Raw genomic sequence first — 12,222 nt, forward strand, 5'->3', positions numbered from 1 at the left:
AATCTTTTTGTTTTCATTATGATTGTTATAATAAGAAAAAAAGTCTCGTATCAATCCACATAATGATCTGTACTTTTGAATCAATCTTTTCATATGTGAATTGATCGATTCAACTACATTATTTGTGTAGTTATTGTAATTTGCTTTGCTAATATTGTATCTAGTCCATTCCTTAATAATAGAATTCCAATTGTGGTTGAAGTAAAAGATTAGAGTGGGTGACGCTTTTTTACAAAATAATCCATAGTAGAAATCGTACTCTGTTTTGCAATTACTTTTTGTCATTTGAGATGCCATTTTCAAGCAGAATTCACAATTCTCTGATGTCATTTTCATTTTTGTCACTGTTATCATTCTTTTAAATATCTTCAGTACGTGAAATTCACATAAGTACAACGAAGCCCAAGGAAATAACAACTCTAGAACCTTTCTTTCGGTTAAGTCCTTGTCAGTCATGAAACTCTTAATTGACTTACAAACATCTCCATGATCTTTTTTGAATGCTTCCAGAAATCCAGTAAGAGTTTCGGTAGTTTCATTCATCAAAAATGCCACACCAACTATGTGTGTCATACCATTTCCATCAGAAACTGCAAGTATTGCTACTGAACCACCCAGATCCAAAAGATTGTATGTTGTATCTAAAAATACAATCTCAGGCCAAGCCGCTAACGATTTTCTCATGGTCATGGTTGAAAAGTAGAGTCCCTTGAATGCATTTACGTTTTTTCCTTGATGCTTCTCCAATGTAGTCAAAAGATGACTATTCGCTCCTACGCACAAAGAGAAATGTTTTTTTAAGTTGAGGCACATTTTGTGGGTGAACAATGAAAAACTTTTTTTTGTATTTACCATAATCATTTTTTAGTAGTTCTAGGGCTTTCTCCAAGGAATCGTCATTTTTTTCTTTAATTTTTTGGTGATGGTTTTGAAGATCTTTACATTTCACTACTTTTCCTGTTTTCTGCATCATAAAATTTTGAACTTCTTTCACAGGACATTTTAAACCTAGTAGTTTTACCGCTTCTTTCTCTTCTGCATCATCGAGTCTTCGGTTTTCAGGTAAATATTGAAAAAAATTCTGAAAAAACACAAAATTATCTTGTAATTATGTCAAGTATAATTAACAAAAAAATATACACATTATTTGTTATCTCTACCTCTGAACCATGATGGCCATTGTGAGTGAGATTCAAATCCTCTATACATAGACTTTGTAAATCTTGCGTCAAAACGATGTGTACAAAAGCTTTGCAATTGAATTTAAAAGAGCTGCAACACAACAAAAGAATTAATCATAAACTATTTACTATCATAATTGATTTTAATAACCCACATGGAAAAAAGTTTGCTCCTACTGGGTCTAACTGTATTGTAAGCTCGTGTGTACGTGTTTATAAAGACACTGCATGATCAGCGGTTAGATATACTGAGCACAGCAGGGAGAGAGAGAGAGTAAGAAAGATACTACGTATGTCCGAGTTCTGCTGGTTAATGGCCGTATGTTATTGTGGGTACTTCCCACTAGTCGGAGCCACAAAGGAAGAAGAAGAAGATGTCCGAATTCTATGTATGCCGTACACAAATAGTACTTAAGGAGCAAACTATTTCCGTGTAGAATTACATTATATTATCATAAAATATTAGTGTAGCACTTTTTTAGTAAATCACCTTGTTTTTCTCGACTCGGCCTGCGATGGATGAATTTGTGGACCATATTTACACGCCAAATGTACCGACCTGTACACGCACTTTTGATTCACGTCTTTATCAGTTTCTTTCAAACGTTTTATCCAGCCACTACGCTTAACAAATAATTGCTTTACACTGTTTTGGTATTGAATCAAGCACTCTTCAAACTCGCCCCAGTCACTGAATATTTGTTTTTTTATTATCTTTTTTTACATATTAAATAACTAAATAACCGCAATGCGTACAAACAAGCGCCAAACGCACATCAACGAAATGTCGTACTTCGTTGAATATCAAGCGTGCTGCGTACTAGCGGCCTGCAGTCAGCGGGAGTCAGTTGGCTCTGTTTGGCGTTGGAGCGGGCACTGGGCAGTGGGGGGGGNNNGGGGGGGGGGGGGGTGTATAGTCGGAGCGAGAGCAGTGGCACCTGTCGCCTATAACATATCACGCTGCAACTTGTCAAGCAATACTCTTATTGACTTGTATAGTTGCAGCGCCTACATTTCCGCCCGCGGCGTATAAGCGTGTTATAATATACAAAAGACAATCGATCATTGGTCCTCGAGTTGTGCACACGCAAACATCATCCATTTACGTTTTTGAGTGCTAAAATGTTTGATCTTTTAACAAAATTTTACTCTCTACGCGAGTTACAAGATTGTATTAATAATTATCAAGAACAATATGGATTTAAACTTTGCAAATCATCGTCAAATTCCATTAGCAAAATGTGTCCACACCGAAAAACTAACCCAGATCTTACTTTTTTTTCCGTCACTTATATATGTGAAAATTCAGGAAAGTTCGTTAGTAAATCAACGACTAACTATAAGTGGTCAAGTAAAAAGACTGAGTGTTCGTTTTTTGTTCACTTGCTTTTATCGAAAGATGGGACGAATTTGTATGTAAAAAAAGCCAAATTCAACCATAACCATCGCCCTAAAACAGTAAGTATTTTTCTTTCTTTCTCTTCGAATCACGCGCAAGGCGTTTTTGTCGTCAACACATTTAATGTTTCAATAAGTAACCGAGTATTTCCAAATTATTTACGACGTTATCGCGCAAAGTAAAACAAATTCAGTCGAAACGGCATGCATTTCAATGTTTCATTTCTTGGAATCAATCGGTCCTCTAGCCGGTTGTCTTTTACCGCGCGTAGCTACCGCCACATCGATAGGTGCGTGTCATAAAGTATTTGTGCGCGTTATATATACATATAAATGTAAATATCAAATAAATCTTGACGTGTTGCACGCACACAGCACACACTCGAGCTATGTTTTCTTCATCAATTTCTAGAGAAGCGCGTGGTGTTCTTAGTGTTAAATAATCGCTCACAAAGATGCACCTATGTCAAATATTTCGTCGACGCGCGCGAATAATACACGGCAATTCAACTTTTTTTTGCTATGTAATGGCATTTGAAGCAACTCAGTCGGCTGCATGCACGCGGCCTAGCTAAATTATGATAACTTCTAGTGTCTTCATGCAAAATCCACTCGCATAAATTGTACATACGTTCTGTATTGTTTTTGCTAATTATAAAAAATTAATTTGTGTAGGTGAACCACAATGTTTCTGAAAATCGTTCTGACAATGGTTCTGACAATGGTTCTACATCATCTCCACCTACAGTAAATAAATCAGGGCAGGATGCCATTGCAGAAATTTTAGAAGATTGTGTTATAAGCTGCTTACTACCAGATGAGGATGCGGAGCAATTTAAGACACCAGATGAGGCTGACAAGAAGCTTGTGTCACCATTTAAGGATAACGAGCAGCTTTCAACATCTGATGAGGATGGCGAGCAGCAGCGCTCCGTACCAGATGAGGCTGCCAAGCAGCTCGTGTCACCATTTAAGGATAACGAGCAGCTTTCAACATCTGATGAGGATGGCGAGCAGCAGCGCTCCATACCAGATGAGGCTGCCAAGCAGCTTGTGTCGCCAGATAAGGAAGACGAGGAGCTTTCAACATCTGATGAGAATGGCGAGCAGCAGCACTCCACACTAGATGAGGCTGCCAAGCAGTTTGTGTCGCCAGATAAGGATGACAAGCAGCTTATGACAACATTACTTGATCTTTCTGGAAATGATGATGCACCTAATGATATTACACCTAAAGGTATTTTGCAAACTTGCCAAGCTTTAAAAAAAAAGCCTTCAATACTCTAGTAAACTATAAACCATATGAAATTTCTTAAATCATTTTCAGATTCTGTCAAAATTCCTAAAAAAGGCCAAATTAAATCTAAAGGAGCACCCAAAAAAAAAGTGAAGGAAAATGCGATTGGATTGAAGATTGAATCAAACTTGAAACCATTTCTTCAGAAGAATAAAAAAGAAATGGAAAAAACATTGCTTCATTCTTTCCTAGACTTTCATGACGCATTGAATGTTATTGATCGTGAATATACCATCCAAGTGAATCATGTGAAAGAGCTAAAGATTAAAAATTTACATGATATTTTCTTGATTAAAGATAAAAAGATATTTGATGTTGACATTTTAAAAAAATTTTTTACAAGAGCAGCATTCAAACATTTCAAAATTTTAATCGAAGAAAAGTTATCAATGGGAATTTTCACCTGTAAAATTTGTGAGCAGGAAGAAAAAGATTTAATGTTACAATGCGATTCCTGTCTAAGTAAGTTTCACGTAACTTGCATTTCTTTTAATGACCAAGAAAAGAAAAATTTTTATTGTTCTAATTGCATTGTATTATATAAATAAAAATAATTCAGCTATTAAGTTGCTTGCACATGAAAGTGGCACATTAAAAAAATAATAACATAACTTACCTCTTATGTGCGCTAATGTATCATGTAAATTATTAATGTTACAATAAAAAGTAAATAAATCATCTTTTTAATAGTTTATTTATTTGAATTATTAGACATGAAAAAAACAATGCAAATAGTCTTAGTCGCTTCATAAGCTGTGATCTGTAGCCGCCAAGCAAATTTGGCATAAATCTTCGTTTTTCAAATTATCGATGATTATTTCGTAGCAGAGAATCGGCAGGCCAACTTTGTAAAGAAAAGCTCCAGCGCCCATCGTCGACAAAATTCTTTGGACATTATCTCGCACATGTACGTCAAACTCAATTGGCGAGATATTTTGGGGAATCGCCGCCATTCGTCCAAGCGCCAAATGTTGAAGTAGTCCGTATACGTGTGTAGTTTTGCCGCCTCTTCAGGTCGTAATCGGGTCAGGTCGTACGTAGAACAACAGATTCGGCTTGATGATAAAATGTTTACATATATTCGTCAACTCTTCGTCGTTTGGCAGGCGTTGAAGTAGATCCACCGATTTCTCGAAAACTTTGTGCTTAGCGAACAATTTTATGATCGTCGAGACGTCGTCTCGAACCAATTCGTATCCTCGTTTCTCGAGGCGTTCGACGACGGCGAGAACGTCAGTCGCGAAAAAAAATTTAAATTTAGCCCTGCAATAATAATGTAAATGATCTGTATCTTTGTTAAAACCCTCGTCGAAGTGAAGCTCAGAGGGGAAAATCAAGCCAGATAGATCAGCACCGTGATCCAAGAGTACATCGACCACGTCCGGCTTGAGGCTCTCCACAGCCACTAGAAGAGGTGTGCGGTTCCACTTGTCTCGGGCTTCCATCTGCAACGACCGATTGACTTCTTTACTGATTTTAAAAAATATCTTCAAGTATCTCGACGATTCATCGCTAAATTTTCTCTGGCAAATGATATGAAGAGGGGTCGACCCATCTTTCTCGGTCGCATTCGGATTGGCGCCTTGTTCCATCAAAATTAGAACAATCGACTCATGCAGGTAACCGCTCACAGCATAATGCAACGGTGTCCGGCCTGAATTGTCAAAGACGTTGACCCGCACTTGTCCGTACTTATCGTTGCTGAGCTCGAAAAACATCTTCACGTCATTATCCAGTTGATTACTCGTCTTGGTTATAATGTGCAAAGGTGTCGATCCGTCTGCGTTGGCTAGATTTGGATTCCGCCGTGTGTCAGCAGCGATCGGAAAAATTGTTGTTTTATTCGCACGACTGATGAATATTTTGTACCTACAAAAGCGGTGAGGTGCAGGAGTGCAGATGCGCTGCAGCCAAGATGAAGATTCTTGAAGCTAGATCATAAAAATGCCTAAACGCCCTTAGGCGCGCCCTTTCTCTTTCTTTCTCTCTCTCTCTGTCTCTCTCTCAATCTTACCTCTGAATACCATAGTACTTTCTAAGACGACTACAGCAGCTGCTGCTACTAGTCTTCGAAACGTTTCTATCAAATTACAGATAAATATTGCTGCTGCTCATATGCACGCCATCGAATGTCTGTCATTCTTACCATTCGGAGCGCGACACGCGCTCCTCGATTTTTCGTGGACCAAAAAATATGTTTTAACACGAATTATTTTTCGTGGACTAAAAATATATGTTCTAACACGAATTATTTTTCGTGCACCAAAAAATGTGTTCGTACACGAATTATTTTTGGTGCACGAATAAGTATTTGTACCCACTAAAAAAAGAATAATGTTTCGTGCACCAAAAAATGTGTTCGTACACGAATTATTTTTGGTGCACGAAGAAGTATTTGTACCCACTAAAAAAAGAATAATGTTTCGTGCACAAAAAAATTTGTTCGTACACGAATTATTTTTGGTGCACGAATAAGTATTCGTACGCACTGAAAAAAAGAATAATTTTTCGTGCACCAAAAAATGTGTTCGTACACGAATTATTTTTGGTGCACGAATGAGCATACAAATTGCATAAACGAAATAATGTTTTTGGTGCACGAAATAATGTTTTTGGTTCACGAAATAATGTTTTTGGTGCACGAAATCTAGGTTTTTGAATGACTCAAATGACAAAATTTTCGTGCACGAAAAATTTTCCGGAAAATTTCGTGGATGAAATGGAGTCGGAAAATTTTTTTTCGTGCACGAAAAATGATCAGTTACATAACGCTCGATTGAAGTTTTCGTGCACCAAAATATTTCGTGCACGAGCTTTCCCCTGAATAGCCACTCTCATGTGGTAAACAGTGGGTATACGTTTAAGATAAGCGTTTTATTAATTTTAAACATAAATTTTCATTTTTTTCAACAACTATCATTTTGATGGCAATTGTAAAAAATATCGTATTAACGGGGATTATATATAATTTAAACTAAAAATTATTATTTTTCATTCTTTTTATCATGTGTTGTTTCGGAATTTTTGAGAGCACAGTTGGGTCACGGGTTTGTTTACATCACATTGCATCTCACTTGACTTTGTGTGAGGAGCAAGCATTAGCAAGAGTTATATACACACTAGTGGCACACACATATACACATAGAAACGAAGTACATACGTAATACTATCGGTAGTGAACAATGAGATTCTCCTTCGAACTCCTTAGGAAAACACGCGTGTGTTAAAATAAGAGTTTATCATAGTATCAGTACGCCAGTAGCTTGTGAAAACGAACGTTGCGTAGTAACTGCTGCAATCAGCGAGTGAGTGATTTTCAAGTTTTTACGTTCTACGTTGGTTATTATAACGACTAAATAAAGAATAAGTAAGTAGTATATTTTTTATTTAATTACTATAGGGATTTTTCACAGTCGTCAGTGAGGGTCAAAAATCGACCAGCTGATTTGGCTGCAGGCAAAACAAAGCGACCGGCCGTATACTTTACATGTTAAAGTTGGTTGGTAAAAGTACTTGTAATTAGTTTACCGTGCCGTAAAAAAATAAACAAAAAATATCTGGAGAAAGCGGACATCCTTGTGTATCGAAATATCGAAGCGGTTTTTAGTTAAAGTTTTTAGTTTGTAAATAAAAAAATATTGAAATTTCGGCTTTTTTGTCTGTGATATTGTCAATAAACTCTAATAAAATAGTTATTAAAAGTGGTTTTTTGGGTTGCAATATAAACTCTCAAGCGGGGAAATTTTATTCTTTGAAGTTACCGACGAAAAACTAAGAAACAATCGTTATTAAGAATATTATTTTTCCGACAACAGTAGACTTGGGTTAGAAGACGATTGCGAGATCATTTTCATAATTTTTCGAAATTACGATTGTTTCTTAGTTTTCCGTTGGTAATTTGAAAGAATAAAAATTTCCCCGCTTGAGAGTTTATATTGCAACCCAAAAAACCACTTTTAATAACTATTTTATTAGAGTTTATTGACAATATCACAGACAAAAAAGCCGAAATTTCAATTTGTTGAATGAGACGAGACGATTCGAGTTCGAGTCGAGTAAAACTCGAAAAATCGGGTACCCGCACAGCCCTAGAATTATTTTTTAAATTGTGATTAATATAATATTTATAGTATTTCAGATTTAAAAATTAGATCGAAGTTCCAAAAAATTTTAGTTCACCTGACCAGATATAAAATCGGAAGAAAAATAAACGATGAATACAACTCCATGTTATTTGATATAAAACTAGCTTTGGCAAAAACGAACTGCGTTTGCACTACTGCTGATGCGTGGAGTTCTAAACATCGAAGATTTCTTGGTGTTACAGCTCATTGGGTAATTAAAATAAATTATTAATATTTTAACGTCTTCTAGTGGTATGATACTGCTTCGGACTGCAGCGTAATAGAGTGTTATTTTGTGTTCGAACAGAATCATATCACTAAGAGGTTTATATTTCTGATATAGTACTAAACTAATGTGCTTTTTAAATTTTTCAGATCGATGACAATAACTTGAGTAGAAAATCGGTTGCTTTAGCATGTAGGAACTTTCCTGGAACCCATTCCTTTGATAATGTTACAAACTTATTGGAAGAAATTCATACATTTTTTGAATTGCCTTTGTCGAAACTTGCGGGGACAGTGACCGATAACGGTTCAAATTTCGTTAAAGCCTTCAAGGAGTTTGGCATTGTCGACGAAGATTTCGATTAGATTGAAGAAGGTGATCATTAAAAATAATTTCATTCAGAAATTTTAATTTTTTTTTAAGCAATTTTTTAGTCATTCAACTTCACTGAGAATCGGCATTTCAGAAGTTGATAGTTACATTTTTTTTTAATTTGAATGAAATATCATAAAAATTAATTATCAATTATTTACAATTGAGTGGAGAAAAAAATTTTTCCATCAATTTTGTTTACATCCAAAAATTTCTATACATACTTGACGTCGTTTTTGTGTATTATACGCTATGGAAAAATTTTTGTTCAGCACCCTGCGCCGTTAAAAAAAAAAAAGAAGTCCCCGGCTTATACGGAGACGTGTCTCGCTTGTAATGTTTCTCTCTTCCAACCGTTTCGTTCGGAAATTAATGTTCCTTAAAAAATTTCTAGAAATTGTCCATATCTTTACACAAAATTACTTTCAATTCACGAGATCGAAGAAAAAAAAATGAGATCGTTGTCCTATTGTTGGGTGGGAGTGTCTACGTGAATAACTATGCGCGTGTACAATCAAGAATCTATGTAAAAATGATATGGCAATGAATATGTAATTGATGCATCGGAGAGAAAGTGAGAATTCTTACGCCTGCGAGACTTATAGTATAATATCCGAAGAAAACCGACCCTGATACATGCTTTATGGATCCGAGCTTTACTCCTTGAAAGCTCCTGATTTACCCCCCGATTCAGGGGATCAACATCCCCGTAGATGAAGAATCGATTATTTCAATGGTTATTACGATAATTTTTTTGTAATTTTTTAATGATTACGGTCCTTTCGAAGAATAGTCAGGCATACCTCAAATTATATGGAAAATTTCCAAATTCGAAATAAGAAAGTTATTTCCTTAATTTCTAACAAACTCAAGTGAATGTCTAAAATGTGGAACTTAAAAAAATATCACGTGGCGACTTCGATATTCCTGTAAAGAAAATTTTGTTCGTCAATTTTTACTTTCATCTTGATTTAATACTACCTCTTATTGCATGCTAAAAAGGCATTAAAAATTGTTTAAACAATTTTGTTTAAACAAATTATCAAAATTAATTTTTATTTACATAAATACTTCAGCAATTAACTGAATGACTCGCAACGATGCCACGATCATTAAAAATAATTTCATTCAGAAGTTTTAATTTTTTTTTAAGTAATTTTTTAGTCATTCAACTTTACTGAGAATCGGCATTTCAGAAGTTGATAGTTAAATTTTTTTTTAATTTGAATGAAATATCATAAAAATTAATTATTAATTATTTACAATTGAGTGGAGAAAAAAATTTTTCCATCAATTTTGGTTCTATCCAAAAATTTCTATACATACTTGACGTCGTTTCAATTATTTTTCCAGAAAGTAACGAGCAACTTCCTGACGACGATAGCGATGAGAATGAAGATGAAGAGCTAATTGAAGATCCATCAGTTATCAACGTAGAAAATTACGATAATGAAGAGGGCGAAGAAATTGAAAAAATTATTGATACGAGCGAATTGGAAAGATTGGTTCGACTTCCTCGGCACTATCGTTGTTGTAGTCACACTTTAAATTTAATCGCAACGACAGATACAACCAAATCCATTTCTCGCCACATAGAATTTAAAAAAATTCACGACGACACAATTAAAAAATGTCAAGTTTTGTGGCGATGCTCATCTTCTCCGAAAAAAGGGAAGATTTAGAAAAATATTTAGAGTGCTGTCTAAAGAGACCTGTTATAACCCGCTGGAACTCTCTATATGATTGCTTTAAACAAATTTTGAAATTAAAAGCCCACTTCCTCGACCATCAATCCTGGATAGTCATCGGAAGTCAATTTGTTTTAGACGAAAGCAATTTTGATTATATAGAGGAATATATAAAATGGTCTACTCCACTCGCCACGGCAATCGACAAATTACAAGCAGAGAATAATTGTTATTTTGGATGTGTATTGCTGACACTACTAATTTTAAAATATAAATGGCAGATGTTACTAGAAAGTTCAGGTATTGAATTGAGTAAACCTCTATTGTCGGATCTATTAGAAAATCTTGAGGATCGATTTACAGATTATTTTAATGTTCGTGGACTAGGAGTAAACGCTGCTAAAGCAGCCTTTTTACTACGCCAGGCTCGATTGACTGTTACCATCTCAGAGACGCGACTATTTTTTAAACATGCAAACGTTCAAGGCGCTCAATGGATTATGCCCATAATACTTTTCGAATCTCTATCATTGGACGGGCGTAGAGGTCCGCAGATCTGCAAGAATCGCGGGTGGAGCGCCGACGATAGTGGTGCCGTTTTCGGATTCCTCCACCTTGAAGTCAGGTTTCTCGATTAGAGCAGCAAACTCATGGAATGCACTTCCTGCTCAGATACGGTCATCGGGCTCTCTGGCGTCATTCAAGAGCCTACTTGGGCAATACATGAGGAGACAACAGAATGCTCAAAAATTTTTACGTATTTTTGCTTATTAATTGTAATCTCTCATACTTATAGCAATTAATTTTACCTACACTTGTACATATTCTTAGTCATAGTGTTTGAATATGTTACTGATTTACTGTATCTGAATATCTGTTATCTGGCTTAATTTTTGCATATTTTTGTATTACTTAGCTTATTTTATGCTTGTTTTATTTGTAAACGATCGAGCACTCGCAGAAAATGCGTCGCGCCGAGACTGCCGCACGCGCGTATGTATGAGTGAGTGCGTGTGTGTCTCCCTCTTCTCGCGCATTTTCAGGCAGATGATAAGCAGTGGCTCATCGGAATGATGAGGTGAAGCCAGGAGCGTGGCCCAGTATCAACACGTGCGAGAAGGACAGAAAGAGCCGAGCCGACACCGGGCGAATTACTTTCGCCACGACGCATGAGGCAGATTAGAATACGCTGGCAAGTGGGAAGGTCACGCGAAAAGCAGAGTGATAGAAAGACGCAGGAAAACGCGAGCTAGTGCGTGAAGCCGAAGTTGCCGAGGTGATTGCTGAAGGTGTCGTGTGACGCGGGTGAGCAAGTGCCCATGTAGTGCCCGTGGGAAATTGCATACACGAGTCAGATCGGAGCCCAGGTGGGCAAGACACGTCGGAGCAGACTCGTCCGATCGGGCAGACAGAATCGCACGAGTGAGGTGCGCAGAGCCCGAAAGAGGACGAGAAGTTTGAATAAAGACAACACACGTGGAGGTACGACGAAGCCCGGACGCGGGCAGCAGTAGTAGTTGGGCCAAGGAGACTACACCAAGAGCATCGACGAGAGGTCATCAGAGCAGCAGCGAGGCGCCGAAAAACTTGGGGTAATTGTAAGGTATTTTTAAGTCGTTGATCAGCGCGGCTGCCGGGCTGCCCGTGTGTGTGTGTGTGTGTGTGTGTTTTTTTTTTTTTTTTTTTTTTTTTTGGATGTATAACGGTGATTTATTTAAAAGAAAGAGAAAAAGGAGTTTACATTAAGTAGTAATGTAGCAGAAGAAAGAAAATAACAGAATAGTTTACATAGAGTATGTAGGTTAGGGTGGTCCACTTTTTCAAAAATTTTTTTAATCTTGGGGGATCCAACGGAATCTGAAAGTTTAAGGTTTAAAATGAATTTTCCCGTAAAGTAGAGCTAAAAAAAATGATTTTAGATGGTGTCGATGGATTT

At 36.6% G+C, this 12,222-nt stretch overlaps 1 protein-coding gene and 1 pseudogene across 1 annotated transcript; one reads left to right on the top strand and one right to left on the bottom strand.

The window, feature by feature from the left end:
- Positions 1–368: 368 nt before the first annotated feature.
- On the bottom strand, positions 369–1,717 carry LOC111694434 (annotated as a pseudogene).
- Positions 1,718–8,103: 6,386 nt separating this feature from the next.
- LOC111694435 lies at positions 8,104–8,591 on the top strand. The gene is made up of 2 exons (XM_023462631.1): positions 8,104–8,211; positions 8,376–8,591. The coding sequence occupies exons 1-2, from the start codon at positions 8,104–8,106 to the stop codon at positions 8,589–8,591; spliced, it is 324 nt and encodes a 107-aa protein (XP_023318399.1).
- Positions 8,592–12,222: the final 3,631 nt, after the last annotated feature.

Source organism: Trichogramma pretiosum, unplaced genomic scaffold, assembly GCF_000599845.2.
Source record: "Trichogramma pretiosum strain Unisexual culture from Peru unplaced genomic scaffold, Tpre_2.0 scaffold11, whole genome shotgun sequence".
Lineage (NCBI taxonomy): Eukaryota > Metazoa > Arthropoda > Insecta > Hymenoptera > Trichogrammatidae > Trichogramma > Trichogramma pretiosum.

Coding starts and splice junctions, on each gene's coding strand:
- LOC111694435 (XM_023462631.1), top strand. CDS start 8,104: ATGTTATTTGATATAAAACTAGCTTTGGCAAAAACGAACTGCGTTTGC. Junction 8,212..8,375: donor TTGGTGTTACAGCTCATTGG/GTAATTAAAATA, acceptor TAAATTTTTCAG/ATCGATGACAATAACTTGAG.